At 34.7% G+C, this 13,996-nt stretch overlaps 2 protein-coding genes across 2 annotated transcripts; both read left to right on the top strand.

The window, feature by feature from the left end:
* Nucleotides 1-21: 21 nt before the first annotated feature.
* On the top strand, nt 22-1,958 carry LOC126674576 (transcription termination factor MTERF15, mitochondrial). Its single transcript, XM_050369050.2, has one exon. It carries the CDS (start codon nt 30-32, stop codon nt 1,395-1,397), a length of 1,368 nt encoding a protein of 455 aa, XP_050225007.1. The 5' UTR covers nt 22-29; the 3' UTR covers nt 1,398-1,958.
* An 820-nt stretch (nt 1,959-2,778) lies between these two features.
* LOC126674649 (gamma carbonic anhydrase 1, mitochondrial) lies at nt 2,779-7,286 on the top strand. The gene is made up of 6 exons (XM_050369130.2): nt 2,779-2,944; nt 3,118-3,261; nt 3,365-3,490; nt 3,572-3,723; nt 3,965-4,244; nt 6,969-7,286. The coding sequence occupies exons 1-5, from the start codon at nt 2,830-2,832 to the stop codon at nt 4,241-4,243; spliced, it is 816 nt and encodes a 271-aa protein (XP_050225087.1). The 5' UTR covers nt 2,779-2,829; the 3' UTR covers nt 4,244; nt 6,969-7,286.
* Nucleotides 7,287-13,996: the final 6,710 nt, after the last annotated feature.

Below are 13,996 nucleotides of genomic sequence, written 5' to 3'. Positions count from 1 at the left end.
GACAAGCCGTTTCAACACTTTAGCAACAAATGTACTCCAAGTTTGCTACTTTTCCTTTTTGTTTGAAGAAAAAAGACTTGAAATTTCCAACAATGGCCAGTAAAACCCTCATCTTTAGAACCAAATTCATAAGGTTCCTCTCCACAAACCCCAATTTCCCAAGTCAGTCTCAGTACAGGAAACAAATTTCTCTTGCTAATATCTTCCAAAGGTATGGCTTTTCTTCATCACAGCTCCACAGCTTCATTAGCACAAATCATTTTCTTTTGAATTCCAATTTACAGGACATTGAGAAGTCCCTTGGTCTTCTCTTATCCTTCAAAATCCCACAGAAATCTCTCATTTCTTTGATTTCTGAATGTCCTGGAGTTTTAGAATTCGATTTCTTGAAGAAATGGGAACTTGGGTTCTCAAAGTTTGGGGATTTAAGTGTGTCCCCATTTCTGATAAAGGGTGTTTTAGGTCATTCAAAAAGGTTCCAGATTGATCCAGATGGGTTCTATAAGAGCGTTAACGTGTTAAAGGGTTTAGGGTTTAGTGAGGGTACTGTGAGGAGGGTATTAGAGGAGTTTCCCGGAGTGATCACAATGAGAGGAAGTGAAATTCATAGCAAGATTGAATTTCTAATGAGAATTGGGTTTGGTAGGGATGAAGTTGATTGGATTTTCAATTCGTATCCGGTGGGTTTAGGTTACGGGATCAAGAATAGGCTGATGCCATTGATTGATGAGTTTATGAATTCGGGTTTTAGTAGAGAGGTGATTAAAGAAGAGATTGCTAGGCAGCCGCGGATTCTTGGTTTAGAATTAGGTGAATTTTCGCGGTGTTTGGAGTTACTTAAGTCCTTGAAATGTCGAGAACCGATCAAGTTGAAAATCTTGAGTGATGGAGCATTTAGAGCTGCATTTGAGGTGAAATTAAGAGTGGATTGCTTATGCAAACACGGGTTGACTCGCAGGGAAGCTTTGAAGGTTTTGGCGAGGGAACCTCGGGTAATTATTTACGAAATTGAGGACATTGAGAAGAAGATCGAGTTTTTACTGAACACGATGAAAATGAATGTTTGTTGCGTATTTGAAGTTCCGGAGTATTTGGGTGTGAGTTTGGAGAAACAGATTGTTCCTCGCTACAATGTGATTGAGTATCTCCGTGCGAGAGGCGGGCTGGGTGATGAGGTAAGCCTGAAAGGAATGATAAAGTTAAGTAGGCTTAAGTTCTATAATCTGAATGTCAAGCCATATCCGGAATGTGAAAAGATGTTTGGAAGATTTTCAGGTAAGGAGCAGGTGAAAAGGCAGCATCCAGTTGGACTGTGGAAAAGTTTTAAACCACAAATGCATACATGTTCGAAACAGGATGAACGGAATATGAAGTCTTTCATGGAAGGGCTTACTTAGAAAGGATCGATCTTAATGATTCTTTATTATTGCAGTAGCAATGATATTTGAGGTCGGTTATTCTTCTGATTCAGTATAAAGAATCTGCTTGCTGCTGCAAGTCTACAACGTGCTAGTTGACACATTGGGACGAGTTTAGCATTTTGTTTCAAGAATATTGCAGAACATAGGTGAAATTTTCTGTACATCAGTTTGCGTCAATTGTCTTCGTAAGATCCTGATAGTCCTCACCTGGCCACAATCTTGTCGCATCAAGTGACTATATGAACCGTAAACCTTTATGCCGCTAATGCAACTGCTGCTTATAGAAGCAGAATTACTGCATGCCAGCAACACCAGAATTACAGCATGCTACTACTCGTTGCATAGCACAAGAATCTCCCACACAATGTGCGTATCCACCTCATCAAATCACACACACATTGGGTGCACATTGTTTAGCTAGAACGGTTATGTTTTCGTTCTATAAGTATGGCTTAAAAGCTTATTGTTAGTTTTTAGTTTTGCAACTCTACAAATACTCGATCAATATAGTTTCGATTCTCTGTTTGTTTTCCGATAGCCGTCCGACTTCAATATCACTCTGAAAATCTGAAAACCAAGTGGCAACGACATAGTTATAAATTCATCTTTGTATGCATTTTCTTTCTACTGAACTAAAATAGATAATTGCACTTCATTTGCTTTCTTGGATCAGGCAAAATTGGCTCTCCATTTCGTTACTACAGCATAAACGTCACCTTGTAGTGTGAAGTGTCATCTGGTAGGAGACTTTTTCTTAAACCATAATTCCATGTCACACATTACATGTGCGCAATATGGTAAAAACTAAATTTTTAACATTTTAAATCAAAAAATAAAATCTCATTTTTTTCCCTTTACCATAAAAGAACCCTAACGAAAAATTTGATTTAAATAGCAATTTGCCATCTCAACTTGTAAATAATAAGCAATTAATAAATAAATTAATTATATGCGCCACCATGAACTGGTTGATTATGGTCAATTAACTCTATATTGACAAATTAATTTACAAATTGAGGGGCAAATTACCAATTGAGAGGGCAGTCAGCTTACAAATTAAGTGAATAAATTGTTAAAATGAGATTAATTGGTCATAATTACCAACTGTATGACTGATTTATCCGTAAAATTAATTTATGTGTTAATTATTTATTTTTTACAAATTTTGGGGGCAAATGGTTATTTAAGTTTCGAATTTGGTACGAGGTGTTTCTAAATTGACAATCTTGTTAATTGGAAAAAATTGCTCTGCGTACGACAGGTCGTTAAATTGACAAACTTATAATAGGAAAAACTGCAAAACGACACTTTCATTTTTTGACGTAGTTTACTTAATCATTTTCCTTCTTCGTTTTCACAGTGTTTAGTGTATCCTCTTCGATCAAAGTAGAGGAGGAAGAAGAAGAAAATGGGAACCCTAGGCCGAGCAATATACTCCGTCGGCTTCTGGATTCGCGAAACCGGCCAAGCTCTTGATCGTCTCGGCTGCCGCCTCCAAGGCAACTATTACTTCCAAGAGAAACGTAAGTTCTCCTCATTTCATTCCTAAACCCTAGATCCCTTCCATTTCATTTCAATTCTACAAATTGACGAGCACCTCATACTCACTCTCTAATTTTTTAATATTAATATTTCCGATTGAGAGTAACCTAAATTTTAGGGCAGGTTGTTTTAATTTATTTTTCATTTTTTGTAGTGTCTAGACATCGAACTCTGATGAACGTATTTGACAAAGTACCTGTGGTTGATCATGACGCATTTGTCGCTCCCAGCGCCTCCATCATCGGGGATGTTCAAGTCGGTAGAGGATCTTCTATCTGGTATGGTTGTGTTCTCAGAGGTATGTATCAATTTGGCATTGGAGATAAAATTAAAGTTTGTTAAATTTGCGTGTATTGGTTGATTTTGTTGACAACGATGTATATGCTTTTATTTATGGATAGGTGATGTGAACAGTATTAGCGTTGGATCGGGAACTAATATACAGGATAACTCGCTTGTGCATGTGGCGAAGTCTAATCTAAGTGGGAAGGTGTTGCCAACTATAGTTGGGAACAATGTTACTGTAGGTGAGGGATATGGACGCTGTATTCATTTTTTGTTAGGCTTCAACTTCCTGTGTATTATTGTTTGAAGTTTATAATGGGCAGGTCATAGTGCTGTTCTTCATGGATGTACTGTTGAAGATGAGGCTTTTGTTGGTATGGGTGCAACACTTCTTGATGGTGTCGTTGTTGAGAAAAATGCCATGGTTGCTGCTGGTGCCCTCGTAAGACAGAACACAAAGATACCTGCTGGAGAGGTATTTCTGCATAACCTCTCTCTCCATGCAAGATGATATATTTTGTTTATATTTGTTTCAGTTATTAATCATACAAGTCTTGAGCATTTAAATTATCGTCACCCAGTATATGTAGGTTGGAATTACACCATTAGTGGAGCTGATATAGTCCAAAATATATTCTCATGAGCAATTAAATTAAAGTAAAAACTTCATGATGTGGTCCATGATATAGCAGCTTAAGTGTGTGCAACATATGCAGGTTTGGGGAGGCAATCCTGCAAAATTTCTCAGGAAGCTAACTGATGAAGAGATAGCCTTTATCACGCAGTCAGCCACCAATTATTCTAATCTTGCACAGGTTCATGCTGCTGAGAATGCTAAGCCTTTTGATGAGATTGAGTTTGAGCAGGTACTTCGTAAGAAGTTTGCTAATCGGGATGAAGAGTATGACTCAATGCTGGGTGTTGTTCGTGAAACTCCACCTGAACTTGTTCTTCCAGATAATGTCCTACCAGATAAAGCACCCAAGGCAGCTTGAGGTATTTTCATGAAGTATTCTTTCCTAAATTTGAAATCTCAGATGTGACCCTTGAGAAACATTATTGGTTTGTGCAAATACATGAAGAAGGAGTCACTTTCTTTGGCAATAATACTAGACATATTTTAGGGCAGAATTCTGGCTCGTTTTTAGCTTTTGGCTCTGGTCATCTTTGTTTTAGACTGTATCTCTTTTATGGGAGAAGTTAATGCCATAAAAGCAGGAACTTTTGATGTTCATCTGCTCCTTGTACACAAAGATATTTTAATCTCTGATATGATTTTGATCATCCACATTGCTGTTATAAAATCTTTTCGGACACTGCACCACTAACTTTTAGTCTCATAAGCACTCTTTTGCCTGTTGTAAATACTCACCCTTATAAACTTGGAAGTTTACACATAATTATGATGTATGTGCGTATAGGCGGAACTAAAAATCTAGACGGTCTAACCTCGTTTGAAATTAATGGCCGGATCTGGAATGAGGGTATATGATATGGGTGTATGTATGCATGCAACGAATTAGTGCCGCTGCTAATGAGTGGCTAGTTTGACCATCTGCTGAACAACTTTGGAAACTTGAAATGCTTAGTTAGATTGCTCTTAAGTCTTGGTGTGCATACGTTAAATCTCTGGATAGATATATAGTTGGAAAGACAAGGAGATTATTAATCAAAAGATTATTGCTGTATGGCTCTGCCATTTTAGAGAGTCACAGTATTAAGTATGAGTTACAGATGCAATTGGTCTAGGTGGTCTGATGCAATATAGAGTTTACTAGAGATGGATTGATGATGAAAAGGTCCCTATTACGCATTTATGTTTACGAAAAGGCATTATGAAAATATTCATTCATTCTATGAATACATATTTTGCTACGGTGCCAGCGTCTGATCTATTTTGCATGAATGCAATAGCAGTTTGTAATGAAGCTGATGCAACTACTAAAATTTACTCGCAAAGAAAATGGAGTTTCAGTAATTGGCATCTGCATATTCTGAAACCACTTCATGGATCCTGGAAAATGAAAATGCATTTAAATTTATTCATTCAGATATTGGAACTATGCCTTGCTCTTTCAACATCTGATCAGTTTTGCATGCATGCAATAGGTAGTGAAGTTGTAGCAATCATTTACCCCCTGAATTTATGTCACACTTTTAAAAAAGTCCAAAGCTGAGAATCCATATCACATATACCCTGAACTTGTCCAAACCAGCTCCCATCCCCATCCCCCATGTGCTAACGTGGCACTTTAATTGTAGAATGAGTTTCATAAAAAATCATAATTTATTCTAAATAATCACAATTGACTCTAATTAATCATAATTAAATACTAATTAATCATAATTAAATTTTAATTACACTAGAGACCTATTTGAACTTGAACAAAAAAAGATTTTTTTTTCTCGATTTGAGGCAAGAAAAAACTCCTCATCGCCTGAGAAGAGAAATTGATGCTCCTTGCCGGAGAGGAGGAACACACTCACCGGGTCTGTTCATCATCGTTCTCTGATGAATAGACTTGGGTCTGTTTCAAAGGTGGTGATTGTTTAATTTTTTGCTAGCGAGTGTTTGATTTTTTACAGCGAAAGATTATTAAGTGTGTTTTCATAAATCGGCTTTATTTTCTGTAAAGGGTACTTTTTACAGTTTTTAATTTTAAAAAATTATTGATAATTAATACAAATTAAATAAAAAAATTATTATTATTTGTTGAAATTAAGTAAACTTGTCTTTTTTAATTATTATGTATTAATTTGAAAATTTTTAAAAAATAGGACCATTTAAAATTTTTTACCATCAAAAACCACCTTGAGAAAAAAAATTACCATTAAAATCGGTGACTGTGTCAATCTCTAGGGTGAGAGTAGGAAGGGGTATTTTTAACCCGATTTTGACAAATTCAAAATAAAAGTGATTCTAGATTGCTACTTTATATTCTTTTGAAACTTTGATATAAGTTCAGAGGGTAAACTTTACAAAGAATGGTTATTACTCGGTCAAATCATGATACCACATTGCTTCTCAGTTATTGTCAAGAAGTGTGAATGGGCATGGTTCGGTTAATGATTATTCATCTATTACTGCAAATTTTTGGTCGCGTGTATAGTCTTAAAGCGTCGCCGAAAATTCGCACATTTATATAAAAATTATTGTTAAACCGAATTCTGGTGGGCGTAAATCTTCATGTGTGATGTCCTTCAATTTCCTCTATTTGTCGAATTTGTTGTTTATTCGAGGAATTAGTTGAACATTTTTTTATTCATACTTCTTGTCGAAGAGTATATGGTTTCATTCTGAGTTGATATTGCAATCAGATTGTTTTGGACCTATCCCAATTCAAAAATGGTGGTTAAAAGTTTTTGACGGACTTACTACTCCTTAGTAACATAATTTGATGGCAGCAATAAGTTTGAGAATATGGTTTACAAGAAATGATAAGTGTTTTAATAATTTTTTGAGAATAGTCTCAGATGTGATTTCCAAAACAGCAGCACGGTTACATAAATTTTCATATGTTCAGATTTTAAAAAATCAACCTTCTGTTATAGATGATGGATCAACTCGGCAGATACATCGGTGGAGGCCTCCACTGCATGGGATGATCAAGATAAATTTTGATGCAGACTTAAATATTAATAATCGCACTGCAGTTGTTTGTATGATTTATACCAATTCTCCAAGTTCTATCACTTATTGTAGTTTTCATTGTTTTTCAGGAACAACATCACCTGAAATTGCGGAGGCACTAGGTATGCGGCATATGCCATTATGATTGCTTCTCAACTTGGACTAAGCAATATTATTATTGAAGGTGATTGCTTAAATATGATCTCTGCAACTCAAGGCAAAAAGAATATTCCGTCAGCAATAGAAGTTATAATTCTTGATACCGTTTGCTTATTATCGTCTTTTATTACTTGCGACTTTGAATATGTTAAGCGAATTTGTAATTGGATGGCACATGAAGTGGCTAAAAGTTCCTTAAAGTCTCCTTTTTATGAATTATTTCAGTAAATACCGTTATTTATATCTAACATATATTATATATTTCTATTTTTCGATATTAATATAATTGCTATTTGGTAAAAAAAAAATCATTTCTTCAATATAATGCAATAGCTCAAGTCTAGATCCTGCAACTTACTTTAGACGGCCCATTTTAAAAATCTATAATATGATTTTCTAGATAGTGCAAGTAATTTCCTTCTACCATCTAATTCATAGCTAGGATACAAAAAAAAAATAACCTTAAAACATTTATTAAATCATCAAATACATAATGGTTGATTCTAGTGTTTTGAAATCTATTTTTGATGGTACCACACATTATACTTGTAATATTTTCAATAAGTACTAGTATATGAATAAATTTGAAATGAAAGCAGTGGGTTGTACACTGTTTTTACTAAACTTGTTTCAGACGGTAAAGGATTTTGAACAAGTCACCACTCTATTTCCTACACAGAGCTGTCCACATCTTTCAAACATATCCCTCTAATTTAGGGATTCACATTTTTATTTTAATTCCCAAACTGTCAATTCACAATTTTAACAATTTTCTTGGTAGTTGACATCTTAATGATGGTCAATTCTATTTTCTGTAATTTACCTACCCTTTAAGTGGTTTATTAAATCTGTGTTCTTTGTATAAATCTTAAATTATACTCCATATTCAATTCAATGCTAGTTATAATTTATTTATGTAAAATATGAATTAATTCAATATACTAAATTGCAAGAGAAGTAATTGGAGACTGAGACTGAATTTAATATAGATGATTCTACTAGCTAAATCAGAAAATGAAATTGTAAATGAGGCTGTTAGAAATATTTGAGCACCGTTAAAAGTAATAGACCGGCGGCGTAGCAAGTTGAATTGCAAAGAACGAAACCCTAATCGGCTATTTTTTTCATATCTATCAAGATAGAATTTACAATCGGGACTTTTTGTTAAAAAATTGCATTTTCGACCAACTCCGACCAGAGCAGACGCACAGCTGACATTCCTACATGTAACACCCCATATTGAAAGAATGAGGACAGTTTGAGTGGCTTATAATGTTTAGGTTTTAACTATGAAAAACCTTGGTTTAATCCTCTTGAGTCGCTGATTTAGGTTTAAAAGTTAATTTAAGTAAGTTGAATCTGACTTGTTACATTTGAACAAAACCCTAAAGGAGAGTGAATGTAATATCTGCATTAAAAATGTGACGATAGTTTAAATGGCTTATAATATTTAGCAATATAAACAATTCATTTTGTTGAGGAGAATTTTTCAAGCTCCCTAATTTGTTATATTATTTGCAACTTCTTTGAAACTACTACTATCAATTTACAAGTTACATAAATATAGTAGTCAATTAGCACGTTATGTTGCTGTCTGGGAAACAAAAACATTTAATTATAAATGATTATAGATGTACTGTGATTCAATTTCCTGGAAGAGATATTGAATTGAAATTAAATTCACACAAATAAAAAATTAGAAATGAGTCATCCTTAGTACAAATTAATTAATTTAGATCATATAAATTTCAATTTTACAATGTATAAACAATAGAGTTTCTAGATAGTATTAGAATATTAAAATATTTAATCACTAAAGTTTTATGAGTTCTAATTCCATTCATAATTTTTGACTCAACACTTTCAGAGCCAATAAAATTTCCATGGGAGGTGATTTTTGCCCTTAGCCCAAAAATCACCTCCCCACCCTTTAAATAACCTTATTTTAGTTGTTCTATGGTTTTTTCTTACATTTCTAAATAGTCTTTTTTCAGTTTTAGTCTTCTCTTGCCCTTTTTGGTCTAGTTCTAGAATTTTTTCTAATTTAGTGTCTTAGTTAGGTTAGATCTATTCTAATCTGGCTTAAGATTGACATTTCTTCACCTTCGGGAGTCGAGATCCGAGTTTTGCAGCCAAGAGAACCGGATCTGTGCAATCAAACTACATTTTCAGCATCCTTTCAAACATTTGAGTCTCGGTGAATCGCCGGTTTATCTACCCCTCAGTGGATCCGTATTTGGACTCACAACGAGTATGGTTCATTCGATACCTCTCAAATTGTTTAGTTGGGTTTAGAAATTTCAGTGTTGTTCTTCATGTATTATCTTTACTGTAATTTTTGTATTGCGTATCTTTTCCTTCGGGAGTGTATTGTACGTTTGGCCTAATATAAATGAAATCTTCATTTTGATCAAAAAAAAAGTTGTCTTGTCTGCAAAATAATATTAAAAGATACAGAAGTTTAAAACTTCATAAACTAAACTTTCTTGTTTGATTTATTTTCCCTGTTTACATTGTTTTGAGTTAGCATGAATCTTGATAAATAAAATGAATAAAGGATTACTTTGGTCCTTAAATTTATGTGCCGGACATATAAATCCATTAGTCTATTTTGATAATTTCGTCCATAACTCTACAATATAAAACAAATTAGATCAACTCTTGTTAACTTAGAGTGCATTAGAATTTATAATAATTTGGCCTAATATTGTAAAAACATCCGACCTTTTTATTACAGCTACTGCTGCATTGCTCTATGATCAAACTCAAGCTTCTGATAGTGAGCTCACAAGCTTCCTTCAACTTCAAGTAACAACAAACACATTTATGTGTTTGTTCTCATCAGCAGCTGCAACACAAGATCCATATGCACAGCCTGTAATGAGCTGTCATGAGCTGTCATTTGAAGAATCACACGGATTGATGAGCTGTCATTAGTCATGAGCTATGTGTGTGAGAGTTAGTTAGAGATAGCAGTTACTAATGTGCATTCTCTCCTTGTGTCTATAAAAGGAAGATTGAAATGCCATTAGCTTGTAATCTTGAAATTTTCTATAATCAATAAAGCTTCTTCTTTCTTTCTATTATGGTATCAAAGCTTGAAAAGCTCTCTGAGCTTTAATTTTCTCGAGAAACAAACAGGTATTCCTCTGTTTTTGATCTTTATTTTCTCATTAATCTGCTGCAATGGCAAATCATAGACCAGAAGAAACTCTTTCTAGTCCTTTCTTTCTTCATCCTAATGAAAATCCTGCGTTAATTCTTGTTTCTAATTTGCTTGATGGAAGCAATTATCATGCTTGGTTTAGAGCTATTAAAATGGCCTTAATCTCTAAGAATAAGTTCAAATTTGTTGATGGATCCATTAATGTACCTGATGTGAATGATCAAATCTATCCAGCTTGGGAAAGATGTAATACAATGGTGATGAGTTGGTTGTATAGATCTGTAATTCCTCCAATTGCAGAAAGTATTTCATGTTTAGATACTGCTTTTGAAATCTGGAAAGATTTAAAGGACAGATTTTCTCAAGGAGATGCTTGCAGACTCAGTGATATTCAGGAAGAAATTTATGCTTTTCAGCAAGGATCATTGTCTGTGACTGAGTATTATACTCATTTGAAGACACTTTGGGATGAAATGAATAGTTTGAGACCTTTGCCAGTTTGTATTTGTATTCCAAAGTGTGCTTGCAATGTTACAGAAATTCTAAAGAGAAACAATTCAAATGATCAGGTTATAAGATTTTTGAAAGGATTAGGAGATCAGTTTGGAAATGTAAAGCAACAAGTTCTTATGATGGAACCTATGCCAACTATGAACAAGGTTTTTTCTCTGGTTATCCAGAATGAAAGACAATTGCTAAATTCTTCAACTCAGAGGAATGGAGTAGATTCAAATGCTTTACTCTCAAAGACCTTTGCAGAATCTGGTTATAATGGATCTTATGAGTCAAATGTATGCTATGCAAGAGGCAGAGGAATGAATTTCAGAGGAAATTACAACAGATTCAACAGTTATACTCCACAAGGGAAACCAAAGCTTTGCTCTTACTGTGGTCATACAGGCCATACTATTGACATATGTTATAGAAAACATGGCTTTCCTCCAGGATTTGCATCTAAGCAAAGGCCAGAAAGTTCTTTTGCTAATCAAGTGGAGTATGCAGGTGGCTATATACCAGATAATGTTCATGATAATGCAGGAAACTACAACTTGCAGCATGATCAACAGACTATGAAAGCTGAAACCATTCCATCCTCTGGTTCAGTCTTTCCTTTTTCACAAGAGCAATGTCAAAAGCTTATGGCTTTAATCCAAAAGGATGCTGCTAGTTCATCTTCTGGAACAGCTCATGTGAATTCTTTATCTGCAACTTTTGATCCAGCTCCTAATGATCCAGGTAATATACATCAGTGTTTATTTACTGCTACTTCTTACAAAAACACATGGATATTAGACACTGGAGCCACTGATCATATAGTATGCAACTCTGCATTTTTTCAAACATCCAAACATGTGAAAAATATTCATGTTAGATTACCTAATGGTCAATTAGTACCAGTAGAGCAAATAGGTACTATTCATCTGTCAAGTAATCTGGTACTGCAGAATGCTCTCTATGTGCCACAGTTCACTTTTAATCTGATTTCAGCTGGAAAGTTAACAGATAACAAGCAACTATGCTTGATTCTCTATCATGATTCCTGTCTCATACAGGAACTAGCTACATGGACAATGATTGGCTTAGCTAGAAAAAGAGAAGGTTTATACTTGCTGGATCAAACTGATTCAAACACTGGTTCAATTTCTGCTGTTTGCAATAATGTGGCTCAACATGCAGATAACAGAAAGAATACATCAAGTCTTTGGCACAATAGACTAGGACATTTATCTTCTAATAGATTGCAATTACTTCAGACTATTGATTCTTCTATTCAAATGTCAAAGTTGCAAGTCTGTGATACATGTCATTTTGCAAAACAGAAGAGGTTGCCTTTTCCAACTAGTACTACTTGTTCTGCTAAGATTTTTGATCTAGTTCATATTGATATATGGGGACCAGTTTCTACTGCATCTATGCATGGATATAAATACTTCTTGACTCTAGTTGATGATTACAGCAGATTCACTTGGGTTTTTCTTATGAAACACAAGTCAGAAACAAGAAGTCATATGCAGCATTTTATCACTTATGTGCAGAACCAGTTTGATACTACAATCAAGATAATGAGATCAGATAATGGACTGGAGTTTTCATTTTCTGATTTATATCATAGATATGGCATTGTTCATCAAACAAGTTGTGTATACACACCACAACAAAACAGTGTGGTTGAGAGAAAGCATCAACACATACTGAATGTCTCAAGAGCATTGAAATTTCAGTCCAATTTGCCTATGAAGTTCTGGGGTTACTGTGTTCTTCATGCAGTCTATCTCATAAACAGGATTCCTTCTCCTGTCATATCTGAAAAAACTCCTTATCAAATGCTCTACAAAAAGAATCCAACCTATACTCATCTAAAAGTATTTGGTTGTCTTGCTTTTGCTTCCAATGTGCTGACTCACAAGTTAAAATTTGATCCCAGAGCTTCAAAGTGTGTATTTTTAGGATATCCTCCTAATACTAAGGGTTCAATCTTGTATGACATGAAAACCACTCAGGTTATCATTTCAAGGGATGTGATCTATTATGAAAACACCTTTCCATTCTCTGAAAATGCAATCATTTCTCCTGCTATTCCAACCACTTCTGATCTCAGTTGTGAGTTATTTACTCCTTCATCTTCCTTACCTTCAAATACTACCCCTCTCACCACCTCAACTTCTGAACCATCTTTATTCACTGAAGCAGATTTTCCAACTCTAAGAAAATCTACCAGAACTTCTCAAATGCCATCCTACTTAAAAGACTATGTTTTACCTACTAAACACACCACTTCACCTCATCCCATCACATCTTTTGTTTCCTATAACAAACTTCCTGAATCTCAGAAACACTTCTCTTTGTCCATTTCTTCAACTTCTGAACCTTCAACTTACAATGAAGCTGCCAAAATTCCATGCTGGCAGGAAGCTATGAAAGCTGAGATACAGGCTCTTGAACTTAACCAAACATGGTCCATTACTGATCTCCCTTATGACAAGCAAGCTATTGGATGCAAATGGGTCTATAGAATCAAATACAGATCAGATGGGACCATTGAGAGATACAAAGCAAGATTGGTGGCAAAAGGATATAATCAACAGGAAGGCCTGGATTATCTTGAAACATTTTCACCAGTGGCAAAAATGACAACTATAAGAACTTTATTGGCATTAGCAGCTGTTCACAACTGGCAACTACATCAGTTGGATATTAACAATGCATTCCTTCATGGTGATTTACTTGAAGATGTTTACATGAAAATGCCACCTGGATTCAGTAACATTTCTCATTCACAGAAGGTATGTAAACTTCAGAAGTCTCTTTATGGTCTTAAACAGGCTAGTAGGCAATGGAATGATAAACTGACAAAGGCATTAATCTCTCAAGGTTTCACAGTTTCTACTGCTGATCCATCATTCTTTATAAAGCACACTGCAGATTCATTTATTGCTCTTTTGATCTATGTTGATGATGTTATCATTGCAAGTGATTCTGCTACTGCTATTTCAAACATAAAAAGCTTCCTGCATCAAGCATTCAGTATCAAGGATCTTGGAAAATTGAAGTATTTTCTAGGTCTTGAAGTCATAAGAACAGCTTCTGGTATTAATCTATCTCAAAGGAAATATGCCATTGATCTCTTGCATGAAACTGGTCTTACAGATTGTAAACCAGCACCTACTCCAATGATTACTTCTAAAAAGCTATGCAAGGATGATAATGATCTTTTATCAGATAACACAGAGTACAGAAGATTAATTGGTAAATTGTTATATCTTTGTACTACAAGGCCAGACTTGTCTTTTG

This window comes from Mercurialis annua, linkage group LG3 (genome assembly GCF_937616625.2).
Source record: "Mercurialis annua linkage group LG3, ddMerAnnu1.2, whole genome shotgun sequence".
Classification (NCBI taxonomy): Eukaryota; Viridiplantae; Streptophyta; class Magnoliopsida; order Malpighiales; family Euphorbiaceae; genus Mercurialis; species Mercurialis annua.
This window is presented reverse-complemented; position numbering and strand designations above follow the sequence as displayed.

Coding starts and splice junctions, on each gene's coding strand:
- LOC126674576 (XM_050369050.2), top strand. CDS start 30: ATGTACTCCAAGTTTGCTACTTTTCCTTTTTGTTTGAAGAAAAAAGAC.
- LOC126674649 (XM_050369130.2), top strand. CDS start 2,830: ATGGGAACCCTAGGCCGAGCAATATACTCCGTCGGCTTCTGGATTCGC. Junction 3,491..3,571: donor TGGGAACAATGTTACTGTAG/GTGAGGGATATG, acceptor TATAATGGGCAG/GTCATAGTGCTGTTCTTCAT. Junction 3,724..3,964: donor CAAAGATACCTGCTGGAGAG/GTATTTCTGCAT, acceptor CAACATATGCAG/GTTTGGGGAGGCAATCCTGC.